We start from the raw sequence: 18,414 nt of genomic DNA, 5'->3' as shown, positions 1-18,414 counted from the left end.
CTTGGCCTTCGCTGACTGTGGCTCACCTTCCACTCTCCCGCGTCGGTCCTCCAGCAAACCCTCCAACACATTTTGCCATGCATGGTGAATTGTCTTTTGGGTCACATTTTTCCAGAAGTGTTCAAAAAGAAATTGAATACTGTATACTTATTCACGGAGTGGGGGCTGAGAACAAGTAACAAGTCACTTCTACAAAAAATGTTGCAGCTATCACGTGCCAACACACACACACAGCACACCGTGTAGGAGCAGTGTGGTGGCCTGTACATGTAAACAAACCCTCGACCAATCAGTGTGCAGCTCAAGCCAACAAAGATGGCCGCTGCCCGTGATGTCACAGGGGCGTGTCATAGCAGCTGCATGCTGTGCGATATGAAAATTTGGGCTAGAGGCACGCGATATGGAACTTGTGTCAGCTTTTCAAGTATGTGCAATAGCAATAAAACGCGATAGCTGAGCGTGCGATAGCTGGGGGATAGGTGTACATAAATGCAAAGATGAACCAAAATTGTTTTACAGGTTCATCAGTGGGAAACTGAAATGCAAGGAAGAAATCACCAAATTGGTAATGGGTGGTAAGGTTCTTGAGGAAGCTTCAGCTTACCCAAGAATAATGAATGAAAGTTACCAAACTAGCTTCACAGAAGAGAGCAGTTTCCTAGAAGAGTAGCAAGCACTAATTAGGGTTTAGAAAACATAAATGCAAAAGTGGGGGAAGTGTTGTATTTCTTGGGATCATTGGATGAGAGAAAAGCTTCATGATCTATTGGGATCTCAACTTAGGTATTTAAAGAATGTAGGGAACAATTGGTGGATAAGATTCATATTGTTATTGAGTGTTCATTAAAAAAAAATTGCCACAGGATTGGGAAAAGGTTAATGGGTAACAATTCACAAAGGTGGAAGAAGGCCTCATTGAATTACAGTCCAGTGTCTCTGATGAGCACAATAATGAAATTATGTAAATGGATGGACAAGTTTGGTGGGTCAAATATCTTGAAGAGATGATCTCGACAGGCAGTTTGCCCATAGGCTGGGTGGACTGTGTGTACCTCAGTCTATAGAAGGCTTTCAGTAAAGTACCTCACAGTTGACTTATATAGAGACTAGAGGATGTTGGAAGACTAAGAGGTAGACTACCCAAATGGATGAAATATTTTCAGAAGGGAAGGTATATAAAAACAGTAATAAAAGATAAAGCATCAGGATGGAGATCAGTGACCCAAGTTCCACAAGGTTCTTTAATAGAACCTATGATGTTTCTTATGGTAATGACATAATTGAAGATACAAGCTATTCTAACATGCTTGCAGATGATGCAAAGATAATGAGAGAGTAAAGACTACCTGCTGATGTAAAAAGATCTAAACGCCATATTTACATGGAGTCAAGAACAGAAAATTAATTTGATAAAAAGAAAAAATGCAAATTATTGGAGATGGGCAATAACACCAAAAAGACCATCTACTATTCCTTGGGAAGTGAATCCATTACAAAGACAAAAGAGGAAAAAGATTTGGGAGTACTGATAAAAGACAGCTAGTCACTGGACAGACATATCAGTAAGATTGTGGGAGAGACTGCAGAACATTAAAGTGGCTTTTCACCATATGGATAATGATATCATGAAAAAAACATAGAAACCCTAATATGTCCAAGACTGGAATATATATTGGTGGTATGCTTCCCAAACAAAGAGAAAGATATAAACAAGATTGAGAGACGATAACCAAACTGGTTCCCAGCCTAGCAGATAAGTTATAGGAAAGATTAAAAACATTAGAATTGCCAACATTGAAAGATTGAAGAGAAAAAGGTGACTTTATTACAGTGTTTAGGTCACTAAAGAGTATAGACTACATTGATAAGAGAGGTATCTTGATTAGGGATGGGAGGGCTTTAATAGGTTATGGGAACAGGCTGAAAAAGGCTAAATGTGTGAAGGATGTGAAGAAATAGTTTTCCATACAGATGCATAAATACTTAGAAGATGTAGTCCAAGCATGAATTACATGAAATACATGAATTTGACTAGAATGATAATTGAAGAATAAGGAGGTATAGGTCAATTTAAAACCATATATAAATTTGTAGCCAGGTATGATAAATCAGAGAATAAGAGACAGGACCCCACAAACATTGTTCCTCTTCTGTATACTACAGTTAGGTATAATAGAGTCTGTACAAGATTGTATGTACATACATACCAAAGGCTTTTTCCCCCTTACAAGGGAGATAGCCAAAAAACAAAGGCATGAAATCCACTCGTACCCATTCCATCCCCACATACCTCCCATCCACCCCCCTCCCTCCCTCTTATCTTGGCTCCTGGATGATGGGTCATCCCTGCATCTAGTTCACTGTTCTGTGTCAGAAGCAGTGTTGTAAGATACAGCACATCCACAGCAAGGCCACTTCATTAAATCAGTGACCTCCCTCTCTGTCCCCTCATGCAGAAATGGAGATGTGGAGAAATCCCTTTGGGCTGCATCAATTTATTTTTCACACATACTCCCTCACCCCCCATCCCCCACCCACTCCCTCACCCCCCATTCCCCACCCACTCCCCCTCATGCATCACAGCATCATCCATATACAACCATTCTCCATTCATCCTATCTTCTGTCCTCTCCCATCCTTCCTCAACAGACATTCCCCTCTTTCCCAATGTCCCTTTTACCCCATCCATCCATCTCATCCTTGGTCACCCCCTCATGTTCACTCTTTCCACCTCTGCCTTCCATGACTCTTTTACTAATCTTTCTTCACTCATTCTTTCCATGTGTCCAAACCATCCCAATACTCTTTCATCAACCCTATCTCCCAACTCCCTTTCCACTCCTGTTCTCCTCACCCCCTTGTTTCTCACTCTATCCAGCCTAGTAACCCCTACCATACTTCTCAGACACCTCATCTCAAAGACATTGAAACCCCTCTTTTCCTATCTTATGTTCCATGTTTCTGCCCCATACAGTGCTGTTGGTACAATCACACCTTCATACAATCTCCTCTTAGCCTCCATTCCCAAATGTCTATTTCTCATTACACTTTTTAATCCCCCAGGCATTTACTTGCTTCTCTCAACCTACATTCTACCTCCACTCCTCCCTTTCCTGCCACATTTGTACGCAAGTATCTAAAACTATCCACTTCCTCCAGTCTCCCTTAATACTCAACCTCTAGTCTATTGCCACTTTCTCCCCTTGTACATATCATCACCTTACTTTTACCCACATTTATTTTCAACTTCCTTCTTTTGCACAAATTCCCCAACTTTGACACTAACTTCTTCAATCCCTCCTCTGATCCTGCTACAAGTGCAGTGTCATCTTCAAACAACAACTGGTTTATCTATTTTTTTTTCCATATTCTTTAACCACCTTTAATCTCTGACCCATTACCCTCACATTTACCTCTCACAGTACCCCATGTATAAATTGAACACCCAAGGCAACATGACACATCCCTGACAAAGTCCCACCTTTAGCTCAAACCACTCTCCATTTCTGATTCTAACACAAGCTCTACTATCATAAAAACTCATGACTGCTCTTAACAGCTTTCCTCCTATCCAATATATGTGCAATACCTCCCACAATGCCTTCCTGTCTACCCTGTCATAAGCCTTATCCAAATCCATAAAAGCCCCAAAAACATCCTTACCATTTCCTAAAGCTTTCTCACATATCTGTCTTACCACAAAAATCTGATCCATGCAACCCCTACCTGTCCTAAACCCACACTGTTCCTCACCAATTACTCCCTTTGTTCCTCTCCTAATACTCTCAATCAAGACCCCATAAGCCTTCCCAACTACACTTAACAAACTGATATCTCTGAAACTACACTCACACTTGTCCCTTTTCTCTTGTAAAGTGGAACTATACAGGCACTCCTCCAGTCCTCTGGCACTCTACCCTCTCTTAAACAAACATTAAATAACCTCACCAGCCAGTCCACCATCACTGTATCTCCTTTTTTAAACATTCTGCATGGCATCCATCCAACCCAGGTGCCCTACCTGCTTTCATCATCTAAACAACTGCCTTCACTTCATCTTTCCTTATTTCTCCTCCATTTTCCTCACTCATCACAGTCATTTTCTTAACACTTCCCACTGCAACTACCTTTCCCTCCCTATCCTCCTTCACATTAACCAACTCCCTAAAATACTCTGCCCATCTTCCCCTTACTGCCTTCTCTTCCATTAAAGTATCTCCATCTGCACCTTTTACCTTCTCTTTTCTACTTGGTTTGCCTCCTTCCTCTCTTAATTTCTTTCCAAAACATCTTTTTATTACTTTCAAAATTTTCTGTCATATTCTTACCCCACTTCACATCTGCTCTCCTTTTTGCCTCCTTTATCATATTCTTTACTTCTCTTTTCTTTGTACCTCTTATATGATTCTCTCATCCTATTTTGTAACCAATCTGTGAATGCTCGCTTCTTTTCTACAACCTTCTTTGCTTCCTCATCCCACCACTCACTACCCTTCCTTCTATTTCCTCCCATCTTCCTTGTTCCACACACCATTTTTGCACACCTTGTGACTCCCTCCTTGAACCATCCCCATTCCTCCTCCACTCCTAGTTCTAATCTATCTTTCACTCCTTCCCACTCCTCTCTCAGCTTCTTGTACTCCTTTTCTTTCTCATGTAAGCAGTTCACTCTAAGCACTTCCCTATCTTTTGTCCTTTTCCTCTTTCTCCATCTATACTCCACTCTCAACTTGCCTTCCACCAAAAAATGATCTGCTATTCCCCCACTCCTTTTAAAACACGTACATCCTTAACTCTTCCTACTATACTCCTAGTTACCGTTATATAGTCCATTAATGCTCTATCTACCACCCTTCCATCCACCACCTCCCATGTGTACTTATACTTGACTTTCTTCCTAAACACTGTATTTGCTATCATCAACTCTCTAGACACATCACCACCAACTATCCACTACAATTTTTTCCTGGAACTTTACACTTCCCAACCACTCTGTCTATTGGTTCATTTCCTACCCTAGCATTAAGGTCTCCTAATACCACTACTTTGACATTTCTCCCTAATCCCTCTATGCACTCATTTAAATCTATCCAAAAAGCCTCCCTTTCCTCTACACTCTTCTCATTACCAGGCCCAAAAGACCCACATCTCCCTTCCCAGTTTCACCTTCATCCACATTAACCTCTCCCATGTGTATTTATGCTTGACTTTCTTCCTAAACACTATTTGCTATCAACTCCCTAGACACTTAACCCCAACTCTCCACTACAATTTTCCCCCTAGAACTCCACACTTCCCAACCATTCTGTCTATTGGTTCATTTCCTACCCAAGCATTAAGGTCTCCCAATACCACTACATTGACATTTCTCCCTAATCCCTCTATGCACTTATTTAAATCTATCCAAAAGCCTCCCTTTCCTCTACACTCTTCTCATTACAAAGCCCAAATGCACTTACAAAGACCCACATCTCCTTTCCCAGTTTCACCTTCATCCACATTAAGCTTGAAGAAACCTCCTTCCACTCCACCACATGCTTACCAATCTCTTCATTTACTAGTATAGTCACCCCTTCTCTCCCACATCCTCTCTTCACTCCAGAGATCCTCCCAACTACACTCCCAAACTCAAACTTACCCCTCCCTTTCAACTTAGATTCACTCAATGCCAACACATCCATGTTTCTTCTCACAAACATACTGCCTATCTCTTCCCTTTTACTCTCATCTGTACCACATCCACACACATTAAAAGACCTAAACCTTAGGGTACTGGTTAGAAAACTCCTCCCAGACCCTGTTATGCCTTTACTTTTTTAAGGAATGTACCCTGTGGGGCTACAGGGAGAAGGATGCCTAGTCCTATCCTTGTCCCATTCTTGATGCCTTATACGACTCAAGTGGAAAGACTTGGTGGCAGTATTCTTTTCCCAAACCATAGGATTGTATGTACCTAATTGTAGTATACAAGAAGGAGCAACACTCATTGGGTCTCTCCACAAGGATAGATGTGTTGGAAAACTACAGACCATTTCCCACACCTTGTATCCATGACCTCATGTGGATACTTGTATTTACCTAATTGTAGCATACAAGAAAGGAGCAATGCTCATGGGGTTCTGTTGCTCATTCTTCAATTTATCATACCTAACTTCAAATTCAAGTATGGTTCTGGTCCTTTGATCCTGATATGTCCATATGATAGAAAGTTTCACCTATGTTACATTGAACAATGTTTATGTACCACACAGGGAGTACAGATGCAGCGGCAGATAGTTAACCAAAGGTTGTCTACAATTGATCAAGGTCAGTCTTTCATGGCCCGTCAACGCCAGGCCCCCACACGTCGAGTTCACATGAGCAACAGGTGAGGCAGGCTAGTTGGGTATTGAATGCACAGTTTTATTGTGTATTTATTTGTGTGTGAGCAAAGGAGGGGGAAATGTGATATGTATTGTCTATGATAGGATATGTAATAAACCATCACATGGTCAACCTTATCATCACCATGGTAAGTGCTTCTAACCTGTGGTTTAAGTACCCAGGTGGTAAATAAATAAAATTTTAGTTCAAAGGACTGCCTGTTGGCATGAATAGAGCATGTAAAGAGTAATAAGACTGCTGTGCATTTCTTACATAACTGAACTTTTATTATGCTCTTTGAATTAACAAATTTGTTTCTGCTAAGTAGTGCCATACCAATTTTTTCAACATGATTACAACTTTAAATAGGAACACTTTTTCTGTATTATAGCTCATAACAGTATTATCTTTTACTTTTTCAAATAATTTGAAATAGTGGGTTTAGAAATTGACATGTAAAGTAAGAAATAGAATTAATTCATAAGGATATTATTGTATATAACATGCTTGAATTTAGAGATTAGGTTTTGAAAATATTGGATAAATATTTCCAATGCTTTGTTGATGTGTATTTAATATTGTTTGCTTATTTTTGTAACCTTTTTATTTGTTTTAATTTATCATATATATATATATGTGTATATATATATATATATATATATATATATATATATATATATATACATATATATATATATACATATATATATATATATATATATACATATATATATATACATATACATATATATATATACCTATATATATACATATATATATACATATATATATATATATATATATATATATACAGTGATACCTTGAGATACGAAAAATTTGAGATACGCTGTAAAATTGTTTAAAATTTATTCCCAAACATACAATGAAAATTTTGAGATACGATGTGGTCATGTGTGATAATTTGAAATAACAGAGGTAGGTGGCAGACTGTTTGCTCAGCTCCCAATGATTCCTGACGCTTCAGTTCATTTGTTGTCTTCTTGTTTACATCTTTGCTCTTTGTTTGTCATGTTTGTGCCTGTTTTGTGTATTATTGATAGAAGAAAGCTAAAGATAAATGTGGGTAAAAGTAAGGTGATGAGATGTACAAGGGGTGAAAGTGGGAGTAGACTGGAAGTGAGCATTAAGGGAGAGCGACTGGAGGAAGTGGATAGTTTTAGATACTTGGGTGCAAATGTGGTAGGAAAAGGAGTGAAGGTGGAGGTAGAATATAGATTGAAAGAAGCGAGTAAATGCCTTGGTGGATTGAAGAGGGTAATGAGGAATAGACATTTGGGAATGGATGCTAAGAGGAGACTGTATGAAGGAGTGATTGTGCCAACAGCACTGTATGGGGCAGAAACATGGAACATAAGAGAGGAAGAGAGAAGGAGTTTGAATGTGTTTGAGATGAGGTGTCTGAGAAGTATGATGGGGGTTACTAGGCTAGATAGAGTAAGAAATGAGGAGGTGAGGAGGAGAATGGGGGTGGAAAGGGAGCTGGGAGATAGGATTGATGAAAGAGTATTAGGATGGTTTGGACACATGGAAAGAATGAGTGAAGAAAGACTAGTAAAAGAGGTATGGAAGGCAGATGTGGGGGGAGTGAACATGAGGGGACGTCCTAGGATGAGATGGATGGATGGGGTGAAGGGGGCTTTGGGGAAGAGGGGAATGTCTGTTGAGGAAGGACGGGAGAGGACAGAAGACAGAGGTGAATGGAGAATGGTTGTATATGGATGATGTTGTGATGCATGAGGTGGAATGGGTGGAGGGATGGGGGGTGAGGTAGTATATGTGAGCAAAATTTGATGCAGCCCGAAGGGATTTCTCCCCGTCTTCTCCTTTTATGTATGGGGGGATGGAGAGGGGGGGTCGCCGATTTAATGAAGCGGCCTTGCTGTGGATGTGCTGTGTCTTGCGACACTGCTTCTGACCCAGGGCAGTGGAGAAGGTGCAGGGATGACCTGTCATTCAGGAGGTGCTAAGATAAGAGGGAGGGTGGAGGGGTGTGGAGTGTATTCAGGGATGGAATGGGTGGGAATAATTTTATGCCTTTTCCTTTTTGGTAACCCCCCTTGTAAGGGGAAAAAAGCCTTGGTATATGTATGTATGTATGTATTTTTGTGCATAACTATGGGTCCCAAAGGTAAGGACAAGGATAGTGAAAAAAAAAAAAGATAATCTCAATGGAGGTAAAATATTAAATAATTGCAAAACATGGGTGTGGTGTGCGGGTGACTTAGCCAAAGAATAAGGACGCAATATATCAACAATATCCATGATCATTAAGCAGAAAGATGATATGATAAATAATATATATTATTTTTATTTATTATTTTATCAATGTGTATTTACCTAGTTGTATCTTGCGGGAAGAGAGCTATGTTCATAGTGACCCACTTTTGTATCTTTCTGCATCCAGTTTTTTCTTAAATTCATGTATAGTTTCACTCACTGTTTCCTCATTGAGCTGGTTCCAGATATCTATCACTCTGTGTGGGAAGCTATTCTTTTTCAGATCTCTTCTGTAACTGTCTTAAGTTTTGTCTTGTGTCCTCTTGTATTTCTTCCATCCTATTTTAGTAGGTCATCCCTATCAAGAATTTCCATTCCTTTTATAATTCTGTAAATGGTTAGCAAATCACCTCTTTCTCTTCTTTGTCCCATGGTTGGTGAATTTAGTTTATCCAATCTTTGTTTGTATGTCAAATTGCAAAGTGTTGGTGCCATCTTTGTTGTTGCTCTTTGAATTCTTTCTAATTTATCATTATTTCTTTTTTGGTACTAGGTGTCCATAGTGATGCTGCATATTCCAATTTTGGTCTTGTCAATGCAACTAGTATTTTATTAACCATTTCTTCATCCATGTAGTCAAATGCTACTTTCATTGATCTTAACCTCTTCTATACGGTGACGCCTACATAGGCATCATGAGGAGCAAGTGAGTATACGAAGATGCCGACGTCGGCGTCTTGATTATATTTATTGTAGTCGTACCTGCGTGGCCCCCATACTCTGTAAACTGGCTTCATCATATTTTCTATGGTTATCAAAATTCATGGGTGAAAGAGAATGAGCGATAGAGCAGTGACTTTATTTTTTATAATGCGAGTATCATGGCGCAACATCGCACGTCTGGCAGCTAATGCTACCAGATGTGCAATGTGGCCCATATTGAATGGGTTAATAAGTTAAAAGTTTCTCTGACTAATTTGTTGACATGTTTGTCTGGTGTCATGTCATTTGAGATAGTTACTCCTAGGTCCCTTTCCGAGTTTACTTTTTTAACTTCCTTTGTACCAATTTTATATTGACCCGAGATTCTATTTTTGCTTTTTCCAAATTCCATTATACTACATTTCTTAATGTTGAAGTTCACTTCACTCTTCTGACTCCATTTCCAGACTTTGTCCAGGTCTTCTTGAAAAGATTTGCAGTCTTCCTCTGTACTTACTCTCTTTAATAGTTTTGCATCATCTGTGAAGAAGTTCATATAACATTCCATGCCTTTATCTATATCATTTATATAAATAGCAAACATTATCAGGGCCATTACACCTTGTGAGACTCTGCTTATCATATTTTCCCAATTTGAGTTCTTGTCTCTAAGTATCACCTTCATTTTTCTTCCCTTCAAGAAATCTTTCATCCATTCCAATAATTTTCCTTGTATTCCACCTATTGTTTCAATTTTTCTTAGTAGCTTTTAGTGTGGTACTTTGTCAAAAGCCTTTTGTAAGCCCAAGAAGCACAATATGCCCCTTCTTCTCTTTCTTCTACTATTTCTATTAATCTTGAGTAAAAGCATATTAAGTTTGTAGTACATGATCCTCCACTTCTAAAACCAAATTTTTTGGGATTTAGTATATTGTTCACTTCCAAGTGTTTAATCCATTTATTTTTAATAACTTTTTTGCATATTTTTGCTATTGTGCTTGTAAGGAATACTGGTCTATAGTTTGTTGGATTTTCTTTGTCTCCATTGTATATTGGTAGAATATTTGCATTTTTCCAGTTTTGTGGTTCGTTTCCTTCTTTGAGTGGGAAGTCAATTATCTTGTGTATTTTGTCTGTTAGTTCATCTATACATTCTTTCAATATCCAGTTCGCAATCCCATCAGGCCTGTATGGCTTTCTGACAAGTATTTACCTAGTTGTATTTACCTATACCGTCTGGGGTATTGGCAGCTTGTTATTGTGGTACAGATGAGAGTAAAAGGGAAGAGATAGGTAGTATGTTTGTGAGAAGAGAGATGGATGTGTTGGCTTTGAGTGAAACTAAGTTGAAAGGGAAGGGTGAGTGTAAGTTTGGGAGTGTAAGTGGGAGGTTATCAGGAGTGAAGAGAGGGCGAGGGAGGGAAGGGGTGGCTATTCTAGCAAGTGAAGAGATAGGTAAATGTGTAGTGGAGTGGAAGGAGGTTTCCTCAAGGATAATGTGGATGAAGGTGAAACTGGGAAAGGAGATGTGGGTCTTTGTAAGTGCATATAGGCCTGGCAGTGAGAAGAGTGTAGAAGAAAGGGAGTCTTTTTGGATAGATTTAAATGAGTGCATAGAGGATTTAGAGAGAAATATCAATGTAATAGTACTGGGAGACCTTAATGCTAGGGTAGGAAATGGTCCAATTGAGGGAGTGGTTGGGAAATGTGGAGTTCCAGGAAAGAATCGTAGTGGAGAGTTGATGGTGGAAATGTGGAGTTCCAGGAAAGAATCGTAGTGGAGAGTTGATGGTGGAAATGTGTCTAGAGAGTTGATGATAGCAAATACAGTGTTTCGGAAGAAAGTCAAGCATAAGTACACATGGGAGAGGGTGGTGGATGGAAGGTTGGTAGATAGAGCATTGATGGATTATGTAGTGGTAAATAGGATTATGATAGGAAGAGTTAAGGATGTACATGTGCTAAGGGGAGAGGGTGGGGGAATATCAGATAATTTTTTTGGTGGAAGGTAAGTTGAGAGTGGAGGATAGATGGAGAAAGAGGAAAGGGACAAAAGGTAGGGAGGTGCTTAGAGCGAACTTTTTAAATGAAAAGGAAAAGGAGAAGGAGTACAAGAAGAAGCTGTAGGAGGAGTGGGAGGTAGTGAAGGATAGAGTAGAGGTAGGTGTGGAGGAGGAATGGGGATGGTTCAAGGAGGGAGTCACAAGGTGTGCAAGGGTCTGTGGAACAAGAAGGACAGGAGGAAATAGAAGGAAGGGTAGTGAATGGTGGGATGAGGAAACAAAGAAGGTTGTAGAAGAGAAGAAGCGAGCTTTCACAGATTGGTTACAAAATAGGACGAGGGAGTCATATGAGAGGTACAAAGAAAAGAAAAGAGAAGTAAAGCAAAAGGTGAAGGAGGCAAAGAGGAGAGCAGATGTGAAGTGGGGATAAGAGTATGACAGAAAATTTTGAAAGTAATAAAAATATGTTTTGGAAAGAAATTAAGAGAGGAAGAGGAGGTGAATCAAGTAGAGAAGAAAAGGTAAAAGGTGCAGATGGAGAGATGATAATGGAAGAGAAGGCAGTAAGGGGAAGATGGGCAGAATATTTTAGGGAGTTGCTGAATGTGAAGGAGGATAGGGAGGGAAAGATAGCTGCAGTGGGAAATGCTAACAAAATGACCGTGATGAGTGAGGAAAATGGAGGAGAAATAAGGAAGGATGAAGTGAAGGCAGCAGTTAAGATGATGAAAGCAGGTAAGGCACCTGGGCTGGATGGATGCCATGCAGAATGTTTAAAAAAAGGAGGTACAGTGATGGTGGACTGGATGGTGAGGTTATTTAATGTTTGCTGGAGAGAGGGTAGAGTGCCGGAGGACTGGAGAAGTGCCTGTATAGTTCCACTTTACAAGGGAAAAGGGGACAAGTGTGAATGTAGTAGTTTCAGAGGGATTAGCTTGTTAAGTGTAGTTGGGAAGGCTTATGGGAGGATCTTGATTGAGAGTATTAGGAGAGGAACAGAGGGAGTAATTGGTGAGGAACAGTGTGGATTTAGGACGGGTAGAGGTTGTGTAGATCAGATCTTTGTGGTAAGACTATGTGAGAAAGCTATAGGAAAGGGGAAGGATGTTTTTTGGGCTTTTATGGATCTGGAAAAGGCTTATGATAGGGTAGACAGAAAGGCACTGTGTGAGGTTATGCAGATATATGGGATAGGAGGAAAGCTTCTAGGAGCTGTCAAGAGTTTTTATGAGAGTAGTAGAGCTTGTGTCAGGATTAGAAATGGAGAGTGAGTGGTTCGAGGTAAAGATGGGACTTCATCAAGGATGCGTTATGTCACCCTGGCTGTTCAACTTATACATGGATGGGGTAGTGCGAGAGGTAAATGCAAGGGTAGTGGGTCAGGGATTGGAGATGGTTAAAGAAAATGGAGAAAAGTGGGAGGTGAGCCAGCTGTTGTTTGCTGACGACACTGCGCTTGTGGCAGGATTGGAGGAGGGATTGAGGAAGTTGGTGACAGAGTTTGGGAGAGTATGTGATAGAAGAAAGCTGAAGATAAATGTGGGTAAAAGTAAGGTGATGAGATGTACAAGGGGTGAAAGTGGCAGTAGACTGGAAGTGAGCATTAAGGGAGAGCGACTGGAAGAAGTGGATAGTTTTAGATACTTGGGTGCAAATGTGGCAGGAAAAGGTGGAGGTAGAATGTAGATTGAGAGAAGCGAATAAATGCCTTGGTGGATTGAAGAGTGTAATGAGGAATAGACATTTGGGAATGGTTGCTAAGAGGAGACTGTATGAAGGAGTGATTGTACCAACAGCACTGCATGGGGCAGAAACATGGAACATAAGAGAGGAAGAGAGAAGGAGTTTGAATGTATTTACCTAGTTGTATTTTATGGGAAGGGGAGCTATGCTCGTGGTGTCCCGTCTTCATATCTCATTTTATCTAAACTATTTTTAAATTCATGTATTGTTTTTGCACACACCACTTTCTCATCTAACTTGTTCCAACTGTCTATTACTCTGTGAGGAAAGCTGTTCTTTTTCACATCTCTTCTTTCCGTGTCTTCTTGTATTTCTATCATCCCATTTTATCAGATTCTCTCTATCAATAATTTCTATGCCTTTCATGATTCTGTAAATAGCTATCAAATCTCCTCTCTCTCTTCTTTGCTCTAGTGTCTGTAGCTCAAGTTTTGCTAGTCTCTCTTCATATGATAGTTTTGAGAGTGTTGGTGCCAATTTTGTAATTGCTCTTTGTATTCTTTCAAGTTTTTTTTATACATTTTTTTGTACTTGGTGACCACATCGTTGCTGCATATTCCAATCTTGGTTTTATCAGAGTGATTAGAATTTTCTTCACCATTTCTTCATCTAGGTATGTAAATGCCACTTTGATTGTTCTTATTAAATTATAAGTTTCTCCAAAAATCTTATTTATATGTTTCTCAGGTGACATATTATTCATAACAATGACTCCCAGGTCCTTCTCATTTTCTACTTTTTTTATTCCTTCTCCCAATTTATATGCTCCTGTTATTCTGTTTTTGCTTTTTCCAAATTCCATTATACTACACTTTTTAGTGTTGAACTCCATCTCCCACTTCCTACTCCATTCCCATACTTTATTTAGATCACTCTGTAGTGACTCACAATCTTCTTCCGTGTTCACTTTTTTTTAATAGTTTTGCATCATCTGCAAAGAAGCTCATATAACTTTCAATTTCTTCATCCATATCATTAATATATATAGCAAACATTATTGGGGCCAGAACTGTTCCTTGTGGAACACCGCTTATTACTTCATCCCATTTTGAGTGTTTGTCTCTTATCACTACTCTCATTTTTCTTTCTTGCAAAAAGTCTTCCATCCATTTAAGCAGTTTGCCCTGTATTCCTCCTTCAGTTTCTAATTTCTTAAGCAACTTCTTATGTGGTACTTTGTCAAAAGCTTTTTTTTAGGTCTAGAAATGCACAATCAGCCCATCCATCTCTTTCTTGTATTATATCTGTTAGCCTTGAATAGAAACATATTAAATTAGTGATGCATGATCGTCCTTGTCTGAATCCAAATTGCCTTAGATTTAGCACGCTGTTTTTTTCTAAATATTTTACCCAAATACATTTGATAATTCTTTCACAAATTTTTGCTATTGTACTTGTTAGAGAGACTGGTCTATAGTTGGCAGGGTCTTCTTTATTTCCTCCTATATATATAGGTACTATATTTGCTTTTTTCCAATCTTCTGGAACTTTTCCTTCTTTCAAGGAACTATTGATTATGCTATGTATTTTGTCTGCCAGTTCATTTCTGCATTCTTTCAAAATCCAGTTTGCTATTTCATCTGGTCCATGCAATTTTCTAACATCAAGATTACTCAAGTGTTTCATTATTTCATTCTTTGTTACTTCTATTTCTTTCATAGGGGGGGACTTTCTCTTTCCATTCGATCTCTTCAGGTTGTATATTCTCCCTTGTAAACACTGATTTAAAATGCTTGTTCATAATTTCCGCCATTTCTATTTCCTCTGTGTATTCAACTCCTCCTTGTCTTAATTTCTCTAAATCTTGTTTGTTTTTCAGTTTGTTGTTTACAAATCTGTAAAATAGTTTTGGTTGATCTTTACGTTTTTCTATGACATCTTTTTCATATTTTCTCTTTTCCTCTCTGCACGCTTGTACATATTCATTTCTATAACAAGAATATATTTTCCATTTTTGAGGTCTTTTGTCTTCCATTTGGTCCAAGCTTTGTCTCTTTTGTCTTTTAACTCTACAACTTTTGTTGTACCAGCACTTTACATATTCTTTTTCTTGTTTTTGTCTTGGGACGTACTTTTCCACTCCTTTTTTTATAAATTTTTGTCAAAATATTCCATTTCTCTTCTACTGTTGTATCTTTGTGTATTCTTTCCCAGTTTTCATTTTGAAAGAATTCTCATATTTTATCAAAATTTGTTTTTTCATACATCAATCTTCCATTTCTATATTGTTCATTTCTTTGTTTGAGATGAGGTGTCTGAGAAGTATGATGGGGGTTACTAGGCTAGATAGAGTGAGAAATGAGGAGGTGAGGAGGAGAACGGGGATGGAAAGGGAGTTGGGAGATAGGGTTGATAAAAGAGTATTGGGATGGTTTGGACACATGGAAAGAATGAGTGAAGAAAGACTAGTAAAAGAGGTATGGATGGCAGATGTGGAGGGAGTGAACATGAGGGGACCTCCTAGGATGAGGTGGATGGATGGGGTGAAGGGGGCTTTGGGGAAGAGGGGAATGTCTGTTGAGAAAGGATTAGAGAGGACAGAAGACAGGGTTGAATGGGGAATGGTTGTATATGGATGATGTTGTGATGCATGAGGTGGAATGGGCGGGGGATGGGGGTGAGGTAGTATGTGTGAGCAAAATTTGACACAGCCCGAAGGGATTTCTCCCTGTCTTCTCCTTTTATGCATAGGGGGACAGAGAGGGGGGGTCACCGATTTAATGAAGCGGCCTTGCTTTGGATGTGCTGTGTCTTGCGACACTGCTTCTGACCCAGGGCAGTGGACAAGGTGCAGGGATGACCCGTCATCCAGGAGTTGCTGAGATAAGAGGGAGGGTGGAGGGGTGTGGAGTGTATTCAGGGATGGAATGGGTGGGAATGATTTTATGCCTTTTTCTTTTTGGCTATCTCCCTTGTAAGGGAGAAAAAGCCTTGGTATATGTATTTACCTAGTTGTACCTAGTTGTATTTTACGGGAAGGGGAGCTATGCTCGTGGTGTCCCGTCTTCATATCTCATTTTATCTAAACTATTTTTAAATTCATGTATTGTTTTTGCACACACCACTTTCTCATCTAACTTGTTCCAACTGTCTATTGCTCTGTGAGGAAAGCTGTTCTTTTTCAAATCTCTTCTATAGTTGTCTTTTTTTATTTTCTTTCCGTGTCCTCTTGTATTTCTGTCATCCCATTTTATCAGATTCTCTCTATCAGTAATTTCTATGCCTTTCATGATTCTGTAAATAGCTATCAAATCTCCTCTCTCTCTTCTTTGCTCTAGTGTCTGTAGTTTAAGTTTTTGTAGTCTCTCTTCATATGATAGTTTTGAGAGTGTTGGTGCCAGTTTAGTAATTGCTCTTTGTATTCTTTCAAGTTTTTTTATACATTTTTTTGTACTTGGTGACCATATCGTTGCTGCATATTCCAATCTTGGTCTTATCAGGGTGATTAGGATTTTCCTCACCATTTCTTCATCCAGGTATGTAAATGCCACTTTGATTGTTCTTATTAAATTATAAGTTTCTCCAAAAATCTTATTTATATGTTTCTCAGGTGACATATTATTCATAACAATGACTCCCAGGTCCCTCTCATTTTCTACTCTTTTTATTCCTTCTTCTCCCAAATTATATGATCCTGATATCATTTTTTTTACTTTTTCCAAATTCCATTATACTACACTTTTTTGTATTGAACTCCATCTCCCACTTCCTACTCCATTCTTGTACTTTATTTAGATCTCTCTGTAGTGATTCACAATCCTCTTCAGTTTTCACTCTTTTCAGTAATTTTGCATCATCTGCAAAGAAGCTCATATAGCTTTCAATTCCTTCATCCATATCATTAATATATATAGCAAACATTATTGGGGCCAGAACTGTTCCCTGCGGGACACCGCTTATTACTTCATTCCATTTTGAGTGCTGATCTCTTATCACTACTCTCATTTTTCTTTATGTATGTATGTATGTATTTGCCTATGTGCTGTGTCTTGCGACACTGCTTCTGACCCAGGGCAGTGGACAGGATGCAGGGATGACCTGTCATTCAGGAGGTGCCAAGATAGGAGGGTGGAGAGGAGTGGAATATATGGGAAATGAAATGGGTGGGAGTGATTTCTATGCCTTTTTCTTTTTGGCTATCCCCCCGTGTAAGGGGGAAAAAGCCTTTGGTATATGTATATATGTATGTATTTACCTAGTTGTATTTTGCGGAAGAAGAGCTATGCTCATAGGGACACGCAGTTGTATCTTTCCGCATCCAGTTCTTTCTTAAAGTCGTGTATAGTTTTAGCACTCACTGTTTTCTCTTTCAATTTATTCCATGTATCTATCACTCTATGTGGAAAGTTATTCTTTTTCAGATCTCTTCTGTAACTGTCCTTCTTAAGTTTCTTCTTGTGTCCCTTTGTATTTCTTCTGTCCCATTTAGGTAGATCATCCCTGTCAAGGATTTCCATCCCTTTCATAATTCTATATATGGATATCAAATCGCCTCTTACTCTTCTTTGCTCCAGAGTTGATAAGTTTAGTTTGTCCAATCTTTGTATGTCAACATGCTGAATGTTGGTGCCATCTTTGTTAGTGCTCTTTCTAGTTTATTTATTTATTTTTTTGTATTGGGTGTCCATAGTGACGCCGCATACTCTAATTTTGGTCTTACCAGTGTAACTAGGATTTTTTTCACCATTTCCTCATCCATGTAGTCAAAGGCCACTTTCATTGATCTAATTAAGTTGTAGGTTTCTCCAACTATTTTGTTTACATGCTTGTCTGGTGTCATGTCATCTAAAATGATCACTCCTAGGTCTCTTTCTGAATTTACTTTTGTAACTTCTTTTGTTCCAATTTTGTATTTACTGGCTATTCTATTTTTGCTTTTTCCAAATTCCATTATACAATTTTTTTTGGAAAAAGCAAAAATAGAATATGTATTTATCTATAAATTGTGCTTGTTTTGTGTAATTTAAGTTTGTTTTGGGGTAATTTCATATCGCTGGAATGGATTAATTCTATTTCTATTAATTTAAATGGGAATAATTCTTTTGAGATACCAGTTTTTTGACATACAACAGCTGTCAGGGAATGAATTAATATTGTATCTCTAAGTTATCACTGTATATATATGTGTATATATATATATATATATATATTTTTTTTTTATTCACATTAGCCATGGAGTGATTGAGTACTTGTCACTAATTTTGTAAAATGTGGTAGAACCTTTACTACATTATTTTTTTTTATTTGTATAGAAAGCCTGGTTTCCAGTTAAAGCTGTAAACATTTTTTTTATATATTTTAGTGACTCATCTTTTAATTCATATTAATTCAGTTGAGAGTAACTGGTAGTTTATTTCCACCCCCT

The 18,414-nt window shown here is 38.7% G+C and overlaps 1 protein-coding gene across 3 annotated transcripts in view; it reads left to right on the top strand.

The window, feature by feature from the left end:
• The window catches only part of hook (hook microtubule tethering protein), a 439,379-nt gene that overhangs the window by 408,808 nt on the left and 12,157 nt on the right, over nucleotides 1-18,414 (top strand). For all 3 annotated transcript variants that reach the window (XR_012966008.1, XM_076179534.1, XM_076179535.1), the window contains exon 17: nucleotides 6,252-6,367. Coding sequence is in view for 2 of the 3 variants with exons in the window: in XM_076179534.1 (XP_076035649.1) it covers nucleotides 6,252-6,367 (116 nt within the window). In the remaining variant the exon portion in view is untranslated. The remainder of the gene's footprint in view (nucleotides 1-6,251; nucleotides 6,368-18,414) is intronic.

This window comes from Oratosquilla oratoria, chromosome 43, assembly GCF_046742065.1.
Source record: "Oratosquilla oratoria isolate Oo_2021 chromosome 43, ASM4674206v1, whole genome shotgun sequence".
Lineage (NCBI taxonomy): Eukaryota > Metazoa > Arthropoda > Malacostraca > Stomatopoda > Squillidae > Oratosquilla > Oratosquilla oratoria.
The sequence above is the reverse complement of the archived record's forward strand: the minus strand, read 5'-3'. Positions and strand labels throughout refer to the sequence as shown.